This window comes from Podarcis raffonei, chromosome 7, assembly GCF_027172205.1.
Source record: "Podarcis raffonei isolate rPodRaf1 chromosome 7, rPodRaf1.pri, whole genome shotgun sequence".
NCBI lineage: Eukaryota > Metazoa > Chordata > Lepidosauria > Squamata > Lacertidae > Podarcis > Podarcis raffonei.
Window position 1 is genome coordinate 40,193,463 of NC_070608.1, and position 13,964 is coordinate 40,207,426.

A 13,964-nucleotide genomic window follows, 5' to 3' on the forward strand; every position below is an offset into this window, starting at 1 on the left:
CAATGGATCCTAATTGATTTGGGGATGAGCCTCTTTCTACTCACCTCTAAGCAGGCTGCTGCAATGCATACATACCAGATGTGAAAGACTTGTGGCAAGCCAGAAGCAGCAAGTGATGGGAATCTGGGGCCAGGCACAGAGGTGAACAATTTGAGGCCCACAGATTAGAGATGCCAGATGGGGGAGTGGGCAGTTGGGCTGTGTAGGACATGAGCTCTGTAGCTCTGTAAGACAGAACAGGAATGGCTGCCTAGTTGAAGACAGAAGAGAGAAGACGAATAGCTCTGGGATCTGATAAGCACTACAGTGGAGGAGTGGAGGGCTCAATCATAATATTCTGCTTAGGATGTCCTGTTCCTTGAATATTGCCACAGTCCTTTTACTGATGTGCCCCTCTCAATTTTCTAAAGACGTTTCTCAGTCCAGTCATTACTGATTCATTTATATCTGCTTTGTTTCAATTGTTGCAGGAGAAGAGTCATCTGTAAAAGTATCCAGTCATGTATTACAGAGGGTTGGACTAGATGATCCTCAGGGTCCCTTCCAACTCCACCATTCTATGATTCTATGGCTGAAGGTTTGCAAACAAGCACCCACTTTACATCTCTGCCTAAGGTTTTGGTTAAGCATTTGTCAGGTGCTAAAATATAAGCATGGCTGGCTGTGCAAATTATAACCGAAAAGAAATATTAATCCTAGAAAGCATAATCAGGTTAACAAGGGTGCCGGCATAATTTCACAAACATTTCATATCTTGCTTCATTGACTCTGAACACAAAACAATGACTTACTAGCGTAGCTATATGGCACTGCACTCAAAAATACAACCAAACCTTTTCCTGAAGCCCCAATATCTCATTTTGCTCCCACAGAGAGATTTTCTGCATTAGCTTAACTACTGACTAAAGTAATCTGATCACTGCTGGAACACCAAGGCTCGAAGACACAGTAAATAAAAATCTCAGTTTTAGTATACAGAAGCCTAGCAAAGGATTAAGCTGCTTTTGCAAACAAATCAGACTCTGAAAGTTGATGAGCCATATATGAAATAAGCACAAAACTAAAAAGGAAGTACAGCTCCAAGAAATGGGATTAGGAAAATAACTTAATTCGTTATTGAACCTCATATAATGCAATATACAATTAAAAAGAAAAGAGTTTCTTTAGGAAATCAGTAGCTCCTTTACATTACTGTTTGATGCACAATTTTGTAAGAGTCTATAACTCTTCTTTTTAAAAGAGCTATAATTCCCTTGAATTTACATCTTCAAAGCATTCTTAAATCACTCAACTATGCAAGACATCTTATCTTTTAGAGCAGTGCTGGGGAACCTGTGGCCCTCTAGATGTGGCTAGACTACAACTCCCATCATCTCTGACTATTGGTCATGCTGGCTGGCGCTCATGGGAGTTGTAGACCAGAAACACTTCAATGGCCACAGGCTCCCCAGACCAAACTGAGTGAGAAACTATTCATGCAATTAGCAATTGTGTGAACTACTTTGAAAAAGTAAACAGGATGTGTGAGGAAGCTCAGTCTAAACTGAGACCTTGTAGGGGGGAGGATATTTAACTCCTTACTCCATGCTACAGTCCCAGTCCAGATTAGCCACACCCACACACAAATTTGCACTGGGGTAAGTGCTTCCACTGGCACCTCAACCATACCGAGCTGTTCACATTAAGGGGTTCCACTGTAGACATCTGTGCTCAACGTGTGGGTGCAGGCTGTTGGGGGTGGGCCCAGTACCCTGACCCTCACTTCTCTATTTATACATGAGAGCTTTCCACACATCTGGTATGTACAGGGAGCGCTGCTTAACCAGACATAATAGTATTGCTTAAAGGAGGTACACACAGCACACCAGAAATAAAGGACCTACAAATCCTAAGAAAGCAGAGGCTCCCTTAGACTGTAACACAACTGAGGCCAGTAAACCATTTCTATGGTAAAGTTACAATATTCAAAGGTTAGATCATTTAGCAATCTTGGGATCATTGATCTACTTACAGAGCATAGCGATGAATACTGTGACAGAAGTACAGCTATGCTGACTTTTATTAAGAACCGCAATGGTTTTTAGAAAAGGAGTATAAGCTCACCACTTCTTCATGCCTGCATTTTCTTACATTAATTCCATTAATCTGTTGAGTTTAAAAAAAAGAAAAGACAATTTTGAGCATTGGCTTCATTTAGGTTAGACTTCACATTATACTTGGGACTAAAACCTGGCAAAAGTGAATGGGTTTGCCTACCTGTAGAATTGCATCTCCTATGAACAGCAAGCCTGAGAGTTCCGCTAAAAAGAAAGAGAAAATAAAAGAAAGGTGTGCTTTTCATTTCAACCTTTGCTCTATATTTTTCCATTAGCTGCATCAGTGGAGCAGGATGTGAGCAGGACAATGAGAAATAGGTGACAAAAGGAAACAAATCCATGACAGGTTTCATATTTCACATTTACATAGATAATTAATATTTTCTGAAAGTATTATTGAGGAAATTTATTTCCCCTTTTGCATCTAGGACATGTTTCTAGTCTTGAACTCTGAAAATGTAAAGAACAGCTGCAGCTCTTATTTCTAAATACAGTTATCAGGCTTAAAGGCTGCAGTGGATCTTGTGATCTGAGTGACATTTTGCAGGGATTCTGCTAGAGATTGACATATCTGTCTATTTCTTGACCAGGTCACTTTCCATCCAGTTTCTGTGCTTTAAAAAAATCTGCCCAAAAGACATTTAAATATAAATCTCTGATCTCAAAGTAAACATTTTAAATGCATTTGGGGGGGGGGGTTAGCTAAGAAGAGCATCACAACTCTCACAGAAGTGCAAACTCAGATGGACAGCTAGGTTCCAATTTGCACATTAGTCTGTGATGTGCATTCAGCTTCATAACTCTAGCCAAAGAAGGGAACTGCTATGGAATTTGCTCTTGCTGGCCACAGTAAACCTCCTCCTCAACCTTATGCACAACTTGACTGAAACCTAATTGGATACATATTAGTGCACCCTAGGCTTCTGGGGTGTTTTGTTGTGCAGATGGCGCTCCATGAAAACAGAAGCTTCTCATGCATTTTGGGAATGCTTGGCACACTGCATGCGCACCACAGCTACAATAATCTGTGCTGTACATATAAAACGGTTCAGGGACAATAATTAGGCTTGTATTGAAGAGGGTTTTAAAGCATGTGAGCCTAAAATTCACAAAGGAAATTCTATTTTACTTTAAATGTGCAAAGTGTGAGGAAGGGTTGCAGGCCCAGTGCTCCCCGCATCTGCCTTGTGTCTCCAGCATTTCCACATATGGCAGGGAGAGAACCCTGTCTGAAATCCTGGACGGCTGCTTCCTGTTACTGTAAACAATCAGGGGTGGAGGAAGGGGGGCGGTGGGGGCGGTCAGCCCTGGGTGTCACCACTGAGGTGGGTGACAAAATGCTGGGTGGCACTCACTGGGGGGCCTGCAGCGTGCCCGAGCCACGCATCTCTCCTGGGAGTGACGCGGTGGCTTGGGTGCCCACAGGCTCCCACTGCCCCAAATGGTCTGCCTGCCACCTCCTCCACAGCTGTAGGGCAACTGAGTGCGAGGAGGCTGGCAGACGCCTCGGAGGCCCCACGGGGCGTCCTGCCCTGGCTCGCCACGCCCCTGGGCGCAGGGTACGCATGCTGCCCCAGGCGCCCAATCGGCTTGCTCTGCCACTGTAATCAATACCAAACTAGATGAACCAATGGATTTAACCCAGCATGAAGCAGCTTCATATGTTCCTTAAAAATATCCTGCCATGCACATTTATGGCCCAGATTTCAATTTTTTTTCTTAGCTATTCAGTTATTCCTCCCCAGTCTGAAATGTATAAACCTGGTGATGCTTTGCTGAATCCCCTGAGCAAATAGCCTGGCACGGACACTTACCTCGTTGTTCTTTTGAAATTTTGGAAACAACCACTGGAATATTATGCTCCGCTCCGCCCTATGAGATGAAAATAACCACATTTTACTGAGCCTGTTGTCAGTTTATAAATATTATTAGACTTCTTTGAAGTTTTTACTTCATTTTAAGTTTGTTTTATTCAAAGGGGTAAAGATTTTCTGTTTCACAATTCCGTTTAATAATAGGCATATGAATGCAATCAGCTCCATTGTTAGGGAGGGGGGGAAAGTCTGTTGGAAGCATCAGCAGACCGGGGTGTGAACGGAACAATGTGGAACTGTTGACAAAAGAAAGCAAACTCACTGCAGGTTCCCCCAGATTCTCCAGAGATTACCATATGGAGCCCACTTTATAATAAGAAAAAGAGGCCCAGTTCTGAAACAGTAGCCATGCTGTGATCATTTTGTCGTGCTGACAAGGAACAGATAAACAAAGCCATACAATAGAAAGCAAGAATACTGGACATTTGATTAAAATGAATGTGAAGGTTTTCTTTGCTGCTTTCCATTTTCTTTTTCTCATTGTAACATAGCACAAAAAGTCAGTAGGAAAATGAATAAGAAATAAGAGATGGAAAGGAGAATTCTAAGAAAAGTAACAGGTTGTCCTTAAAAGCGGGGGAGGAATGGAAGTGGAAATCAAAATAAGCTGCTCAGTTTCTGTGCTGGGTTTTTTATATAGAAAAATAAACATAATAAAAAAACTCACAAACTCTTCAACTAAATATGATTAAGCATAGTTTTGGTCCTTATGCTTTCTTATCCTAGAAGCAATTCTGAAACATCAATGTTAATGTCAGATCTCATATTCTTCAAACAATGCCTTTATATTTTTAGCCTTTCCAGACTTTGAAAGTATAAATCGGATTATTGCAGAAAGATTCAAATCTCTAGCCATGTTCACCTTTTTCAAACCAAGGTTGCACTGTTTAATTCACACAATGACTTCATCAAGCAACTGACTTCATCAAGCACCTCTTACAACCCTGAGTGACATCAAGTGCAGCAAATGATAGTTGGTTCATATTGGCACACCAATACAAGTCACCAACATTCATAAGGCAAGAGATACTGTTTTGGCAATAATCTTTGGTTGCGGACTCTGTTGGACAGAAAGTTAACTACCCCTGAACTAGTTTTCACCTGACTGGTAGAACATCGTTAACTTTATGTTTGGGGTGAGGAGGGTGGGGTGCAGATACTCTCCCTTTACAGAGCAAAGGTCAGTGGTTGGGACTTCATGCACACAGAGAAATGAGAACACAGATTAGTGGGAAGTCCAAAGCAATGGCCAGTGAGCAACTTCGGGAGGAGAAATACAAGGAATACTAGGAACTGACAGTAGCATAGTAGAAACTATTGTGGTGATTTTGAAGCTGGACAGGAAGTCAGAGTTAGTTGTTGGACGCAGTGAGTATTTAAGCAGGGGTGAAACTGGGCTTTATTTTACCCAGGTCAAAGACCCGATTTAGCACACACACCCCATGCGTATTTGCACATATATACACACAGGCGGGGAGCCGCAATAGAGCCCTTCTGGAGGCTTCACCCGGGGCAAAAAACCTGGCAAGTCTCTCCCCCTTCCTTAGCTGCGACTCTGATCTATGGAAAGGTTTGAAGTCCCATAAATGAGTTAGCCTGATCCAAGCCCCCCTCTCTATCCCTTATGTTTGGGATTGGGACAGATGTTGCTGAACTACAACTCCCATAATCCTTGATCAGGTGGAAGGGAGTTCAACAGCATCTGGAGGTCCATCCTGATCCTGTGAGTGAGGAGACCATGAGAAATTGGGCAAAAGCATAAAAATGAAATGCAGATATTGAGTGGTTTGTGGGGATTTTCCTACAGCATGAGGGATGCAACTTGTAAATGCTTAGCTGATATGGGGAAATGAACAAGGAGAGAAAGGGAAATGCTAATGAAACAGATGGGCACCGGGGAAAAGATCAGGACTCTCAGGGGTCTAAGCTTCTATTTCCATTTTGACTAGCTACTAAGAACACAGGAAAGGGTCAAGAAGTAGGTCTATGGAAGCTAATAGTGTAGTAATGACAATCCCTGCCCCTCTTTTTAGGATATAGAGATACTTTTAGGCTTGCTGAGTATTAGTACCAGGTTATGCTTTTGGTTTTTTTTATAACCACAGTCAACATCTTTTGAAGTGCATGAATGGACCAACATAGATTTTGAGAAAGTAGAAGGTGACCCTAAATTCCTACTGTCATTTCATGTGAAGTCCTTCTGTTCTCCTATATCTGGTATTGTATGTCATTACGTCTGTTGTTAGTTCTTTTTAAAATACAGCCAAGGATTCTGTTTCAGAACCCCAATTAAAAGCATGAACAGTAATTTAAGACAATTAATATCATGATGGTAGACTGAGCAAGCTATCTGAAATTAACTGAATGTATGAAAGGTGAATATAATTTTTGGATTTTGTCCAGAGTAATAATTTTCTTATGCTTATAAACCAGTGGAAATCTGTGTTGCAAAAAAAAGAAGTTAATTGTATTCTAGTCCCTAGCATTCTGAACTTTCTTCAGCATCATCATAAATTATATAGTAGCTTTAAAAAAGAAAAGAAAAATCTACCAGTGTTCCAATGTTTAAATTCTTAGTTCAGGCACGCTTACACAACTTACTCTCTTTTCTGTTTCTAGACATGAAAAAAATAACAGCATGTAATGACTTTAAACAACAACAACAAAATCTTGTTCCCATTTTCATTCTTATGGGATTTTAGCCATAGTGCACTAATTAGCATTTGGTTTAATTAGGTAGTTCTGCTAAAATAAACACACCAGACTCATTTTAAGAACTGGAAAGTTTTTGTTTTTTTCAAGTTCCTACTGAATGAGAATGCAAGAGAAAAGAGATTTGTTGCTTTAGATGGTGTTTCAGAGCTATACTGTACCATTTAAAATTATCTCCCTTTTTATGTTTCCTAAGCTTTTCTAAGTTAGATATTTGGAGGGGGGGAGAGAGAAACCAATCCTTATGTGGATTAATCATTCCATCTGTAATACAATGAATACAGTGGAGAAATAGGACTATTTTCAATCTTATTAGCAAGCAACTATGAAATTAATAAATAGTTTATGGGAACTCACTGGCTATTTAGTGAGCCTGCCATTGTGTTCATTAACAAGTAATTAAAATTAAAGGACCACTGAACAAAAGACAAGACTACACAGATGAAATATACTTTTAAAATATATACCAAACCTTCTAAGTACAAATGAATCTTAATGGGATATTGCCTCTATTGTTCCTCCATTAACTATGGGGAAAAAATTTTCAACTGATTATCTATTGTAAAGATCAGCCAATACAGACCTTTCATTGAAATTGCAGGTAATAATACAATCAAGCACCTTTTGATCTCATTAAATGCATTATTCACAAGCCAAATGGCATTTCTGATTGAACATAGGAAACAGTTGGGGAAATGCAACCTACCTTTATACTTAATCCAAATCCTCCTACGGCTTGTCTTCTAATTGTTACAGTCCTTTCCTGAAAGAGTAAGCCAAGTTCAGTTCTATTCAGATTTAATATTTCTTATGAAAATAGGCTTGCACACTATATCTTCATTTTGGAGTTTTGAATTTCAACATTAAAAAATAAGGAACTGCTCTTTCTGTTTTTTTCTAATTGTAAAGTGACAAATTAGTTACATAAAACAAATGCCAATGAGTTGCCACATGCAAACACTTAGTGCTAGGCAATTCTTCTAAAATATGTGTCCAGGTATCCAATATAACACAGAGATAAACCTGCAGTCACTTTTCAATAGCATATAGGAGTATTTTCAGAAATGAGCCCCTCATATGTTCCCATGAAGCGGAATGAAAATCCATCCTTATTTATCTAGTGGTGCCTGCTATTATACACCCTAGGGGATCACAATAATAACCAGACCATTTGCATGCAGAAAAAATACACAATACAATACTAATACCTCAGCTGTATCACCAGAACACTAAAACAATCCTGACACATATACAGTGGGGGCTGATCGACTGGAGCTGCTGGATCACAGCCCTCCCACTGAAAATAGGAACAGATGTGTAGCTGAAAACAACACATGGATTCAAAAAGTACACCTAAATTTCTAAACAAGAAAATCATACTTTGATCCTCTTACATGGAAGTTCTTTCCCTGTGCACTGATGATTAATATCTTTTGGGGTGTGTGGTTTTTTAAAGAAAGAAGGTGATAATGGCACTCTGCACACATGAAATGGCACACTTTCCTAAATATGTGCTGTGCAAGTCCTACCGTGATGAAAACAGCAAATTTAGAAAATGCAGCCCTACCAAGTCAAAATGTCACCAGCTGCCACTGTGTGCAGCACAAACACTACCCACAATTACACCGAACGTTTCCTGACCTAAAATGAATATTGAGTCATGGATACACTGACAAATGGCAGTGGGTTAACTCCATCTCAAAAGCATCCCTGAGTGGCCCATTTTACTCTCTCCATATGTGTAGATGGGTGTCATTTATTCCCATGAAAGGAACGGAAAATACTACATTTGGAGATGCTGTATGGTTAGGATAATTGTGTTAGATATAGTGTCAACAAAAAGTCTCTGATCAGACTCATGTAGAAAGAAACCCTCTTCACCACAAGAAATAAGTTTTAAAGCTTTACTTGTGGTGAAGAGGGTTTCTTTCTACACGAGTCTGATCAGATACTTTTCACTGACACTATACCTAACACTTGGTGTTTAAACATTTAGTTACAAAACAGTAACTCTTGCAGAACAACAAAATGCTACATTGCGTATTAGTAATGAGTTCCCATCTTTTAAAGTCCAGTAAGTTCCTTCCCCGGATCCCACAGTAAGTCCATGCTGCTTAAAAGCAAAGGTTGTATCTCTCTCTGCTGTAACACAGAAAGACACCACTCAAAAAACAACAGAGCAAACTGTTTCCCTGCACATAGCACCAAACACAGAGAAGCTCAGGGTACGAGTTAGGAAAAATACCTCATAAACCAGTCACAAGACTCAGCCTGCCCCACCCTAGAGTGGAAAACCACCAGTCATCTGCAATGGGCAGTCTAACGTATTCAAACACATATAACATTTTATCTACATTAAACTCATAACTTCAACAAATTGCTCCCAGTACCGTGTGGTCTAACCTTCAGTGAAATTGATCCTTCAAGAGCAAGGGCTCACAATACATGTCTGGGAGGCAGTTATCCAATAAATGTGGGAGAAGCAAAGTTCAGCTAAAAGGGTAGAAATGTGTAGTGCTAGAACAATTGTTCCATCGGTGCAAGCATTTCTGCTCGCCAAATGGAACAACCTCCCCTCTTCTGCCACCAGGTTAGATGTGGGGAGGCACAGAAAGTGCAGAGGAGGAAAGCCCCATTGCAGTAGTAGGAGTCCTTGCACCGGCTTCCGCTAGCACACACCACGTTGGTTGAATCAGACCCTCCATATCTAATCACTAGACAATTATTCAAATAGCATACAGCAGAAATAGACAATACTTTGAACAAAGAGTCTTTTGGGATGAGCCTAGTCATTTATAATCTCATCTCAGTTCCTGAGGAAATAAAGAAAAGGGCTCAAAAGTGTCAACTGTGACAATTGTTCTAGCAGGAAAAGTAAATCCCATCTTCACATCGATATGTTATCTAATGGGTTGTGCATTTAATCTTCAGATAACATGCAGCCAGGCTAACCAAGCGGAGCACATCATTCGTTACCTTCTAAAACAATATTCTGGAAATGTAGGCTGTAACACTGTACGGGAAATTAAAAATATCATGCATTTATGCCAAGGCATTATTTAAATGTCATCTAGATATAAGTAATAGGTGTTCTGACATATTAAGGAAATGCAAATGGGAATGATAAATCCATGTTAAAAAAACACAAAAACTGGATATGATCTGGTAGAATTGCAGGGACATGGTTTGATGATCTTAAGCAACTCATAAATTCTCTTTGGGTAGAGCTAATGGGTAACTCAGCATCAACATAAAGTTAGATACTGGATCAGAAAGAACAGCCTCTGAATACCAGTGACTAGGGAACAACAGTGGGAAAAGGCTATTCTCTCATGTCTAGCTTGTGGACTTCCAAAGGGCATCTGGTTGGCCCCTGTGGGAAACAGGATGCTAGATTAGACAAGTCTTTGGTCAGATCAAGCAAAGCTCTTTTTATATCTCCATAACACTCTGCTCTTGGCTTTAGAGTTCTTAAGCAACCTTAATACTTGATTATTGCAATGCGCTCTACGTAGGGATACCTTTGAGCCTGGTGCAGAGGCTCCAGCATGAGCAAAATGTTGTGACTAGACTGTTGATGAGGACAGAACTATTATCAGCACATAACTCCAGAGCTCAAAAGCTTGCACTGAGTGCCTGGACACTACCAGCCCAGGTTCAAGGTTGTTGTATTAATTTACAAGGTCCCTAAGAACTTGGATCCTTTATATCCCTGCCCAATCATGGAGTCTTAGGGGGAGACTCATGGCCACTGTAAGGTTTTTGTTTTTGTTTTGTCTCAGGAGTCCTGGGTTTAACCTGAGACCAACATAGCACCTAGTAAAGTTAAATCCCATTAAGTAAGCTATCTCATCCCACTTGAATCATGACTGTGAATTATATTAATTGAATGCTTCTTAGGACCATTCACTGCAGTGATCTCCTGAACGCTGCTCATATTATTTACACTGTACCAAAACAACACCAAGAAGTACCATACCATAGCATTTCATGACTTCTATCTAGATTTGATTGCATCATTTTAAAAATTTGCAACTTTTCTTCATTTCAACACCCTCCAATGGAAGGCAAATGTGAGTGGGGAATGCTCAACATACACAATGATTTCATTTTGAAAACTGCTGAAGAAAATGATACTTACACCAGAATAGAAAGGTTCGCCAGACACACAGATCACGTCTTGCTCTTGAATCGTCAAAATATCTTTGGCTAAGTGCAGCCGCACTTTGAAAGGCTCCTGGTTACCATCCTGCAGCAAACAAATCCCTGTCTTTGTCTTCAAAGGATGAACAGAGAAAAAGATTTCCTTAGTTTCCAAGCTGCACGCTGATTGTTCATGTTAGAGGATCAAAAGGATACTTTTTCTCTGATAGTCTTTTGGAAAAGCTTTAATAGAGGCCAGCATATTCCAAAATATCTCTGGAAATGTCTATGGTTATTAGTTGCAAATAGATATATTGAGACAATGACATTACAAAACTGATTACTAGCAACATGTCTGGATTGTGGAGATTGATCCACTTAATAACACATATTTGCATATCTGTGCTCAGTATGGATATGTCAACAAATGCTGCAAGCAAAAATCCCCCTTCACAGTATCAAGACACTTATTTCAGTATCTAGTGTCACAACGCATATGGGACTGAACCTTACACAATGCTTAATGGAAGGTGTCACCCCGGCAAGCCTATGTGAAGCTTACAGCCTCTGATTAATCCTAATTAGGATTACTCATGAGCCAGGAGCTTAACTAGGATCACAGTAGAGCACTGAAACACCATGAAGGATTCCAATCATCCTGCTTTATGGTTATAATCCAATAGCTCCTCTATGCATAAAAGCAAATCCATTCCAAGTGCTTTTGAGATCATGGCTTGCGTCTGCAGATTGGTTAACTAAAGGATGTCTAAATGCAGCTGGTCAGCTTGAACTAAAAAATGGCAAGAGGTGTACTGTGACAATCTGAAATGGATGATCTAATGTCCCTAAAGACTACCTTTTAATGTCCAGACATTATGTCCCTTCTGTTCATATCTTTTTCCTGTTTGAGAAGAGTAATGGGTAATTATTACATGGGCACATTTCTTCCTTGTGTGGCAGTTCATATGCAGTTTAGACAGTGGTAGCGTATCCATTTGATACCCTGCAAAGATCTCTGGTTTCAGTTATTTTCCTTCTCAGTATATCTTTGCGCCTAATATCCATTCATACTTTCCAAACCCAGGGGAATAGCTAGGGTTGGCCAGGATGCAGGCTGAGGGGGAGGCACAAACATTGCATCTCTCTTGGCACTGCTTCCCCTGCTTGCCCTGAAAGCGGCCTTTCAGCTGATGTGGTGACTGAGAAATGTCAGGCAAGACTCTTAATTTGCCACAACCAAGTCGCTTTTCCCTGGTTCCTTTCCAGCCTTGACCAATTACATTTGAATGTGCTGCCTCTGTGAATCCTGTCACCTGAGGCAGTCACCTCATTGTGCCTCATGGGTGTACCAGCCCTGCTAATAATAATAATAATTTATTATTTCTACTCCGCCCATCCGGCTGGGTCTCCCCAGTCACTCTGGGCAGCTAGGTGAATTTCCATCGTTCGAACAGACCCTTTGCTCTGTTAATGGAGCTCAAGCAGAAGAACTGGGCAGCAGACAAAATCCAAATGAGTTATCCTAAAAAGTTGTTTCTTTGCATTTTGGCTTCCTGACTTGTGGAATAAGAACATCTTCTCTGCTTAAAATCACAGGCGTGGGCAAGTAGGGAATAAAGGGGAAGGTGGAGAACCTTGCTAATAACCACATTTATTTCTATTGTTATAACTTCTTTCAGCCAAGCAAGGTTGGAGAGTGAGCATTAACACACCTATTGATTCATACCTAGGAGTGTCCCAATAGCTCCCAATTAATTTGAGGGCTGCCTGAGATTTTTATTTTTTTAAAGAAATGCTGAATTGTTTATACAGTCATTTTGCTTTACTTGACTGCACACTTCTGACTTGGCTGATTACTCTATAAAATCTCTTGAGAAATTTTATAAAGAGAGCTTAGGGCAAGAATTAAGCGGCATGTAACTATACAGTAGACATAATTAAACATCACAACGAAATTAAAATAGAAGCCGGCATTGTAATGCACATGGGCAGAGTTTATTCACAGTTTGAACAAAGAAGTCAAGCATGAAAAAAGCAAACCATTTACGGCAATGGACTGACTGATAGCACATGAGCAGAATAACCTAATTTACATGGAAAACTTTTAAAATGTAATAGTCTTTGCCTTTTAGAAGCCACAGTTGTACAATACATCTTTAGATGATATCTTCATTTAAATACCATCCTTTCCTATGCCAATGCAGCACTGATACACAAAAATAGGGCATTCTTTAGCACCAGAAGAAGGTTAAATTATTTCAGATTTCATAAAGCCAAGCAAATATATGCTGGCCTGAAATACACTCCGCGTAATGTTTTGATGTTGTATTTTATTTTCACAGATCAAGGTTTACTTCTCCCCCCATCTTCTGAGGTTGCAGGCTAATTCAAATCAATTTGAAACCTCTGTTTTCACACACACCTCCCTACCTGCCACTTAGCCTTATTGCCCCTCTAAGAACTGCATGGAAAGGAGAACTTAAACAACCACGCATTGTTCTCGTCATACCACTGCAATGATGGGGAAAGCTGCATTTCCCTTGCCCAGTACTTTTCTGCCAACAGAGGAAAACAACTTATTCTGTTCCTGTGCTATGTATCCCCAGTTTTATACACTCAAGAATTGTGCTCCATTTTCTTCTGCTCCCTGAGCAACACTATCATACAATTGTAAGGATGGAAGGGAGGTTCAACTAATCCAATTCCCTTCAATGCAAGAATAAGTGTACTTATTGTATTATTGTGTAATTTCCTTTGAGATAAGTCCACTCAAATTGCAGTGGGTTAGTTATAACTATTTCATTGTTTATGTGGGGTTTGGGGGGGGTGTTAGGGGAAGGTAGGACCTCTGGTGGGGGACACGTTGTGTTCATTCTGGAGTGCTTTGCGCACCTTTGGTTCCCCGCCCACCCCCCTGCACAGCACTCGGCTCTTAGAAGCTATCAGCAGCCACAACTCAGGAATGGCTTTCACTGGCCAGCTAAACCAGGTGAGGTTAGCCAATGGGCCTCAAACCCTCAGTGAGTTAGGGACTTCCACTGCATGAGAAGACAGGCTCTGGCAGACTGAGTGGATGAAACCAATAGTGGGTCCAATGGCCAAGAAGATGGTTTCTGCACAGGATGTAGAGGTAAGGGAG

General features: G+C 40.5%; 1 protein-coding gene across 4 annotated transcripts in view; it reads right to left on the reverse strand.

Moving 5' to 3' along the window:
• The window catches only part of SNTG1 (syntrophin gamma 1), a 221,007-nt gene that overhangs the window by 85,081 nt on the left and 121,962 nt on the right, over positions 1 to 13,964 (reverse strand). For 3 of the 4 annotated variants that reach the window (XM_053396197.1, XM_053396198.1, XM_053396196.1), the window contains 5 exons: positions 10,824 to 10,958; positions 7,389 to 7,445; positions 3,911 to 3,968; positions 2,257 to 2,300; positions 2,104 to 2,145 (listed from right to left, as the gene is read on the reverse strand). In XM_053396197.1, the coding sequence (XP_053252172.1) occupies positions 2,104 to 2,145; positions 2,257 to 2,300; positions 3,911 to 3,968; positions 7,389 to 7,445; positions 10,824 to 10,958 (336 nt within the window). The remainder of the gene's footprint in view (positions 1 to 2,103; positions 2,146 to 2,256; positions 2,301 to 3,910; positions 3,969 to 7,388; positions 7,446 to 10,823; positions 10,959 to 13,964) is intronic. The other variant, XM_053396199.1, reaches the window with a different exon arrangement.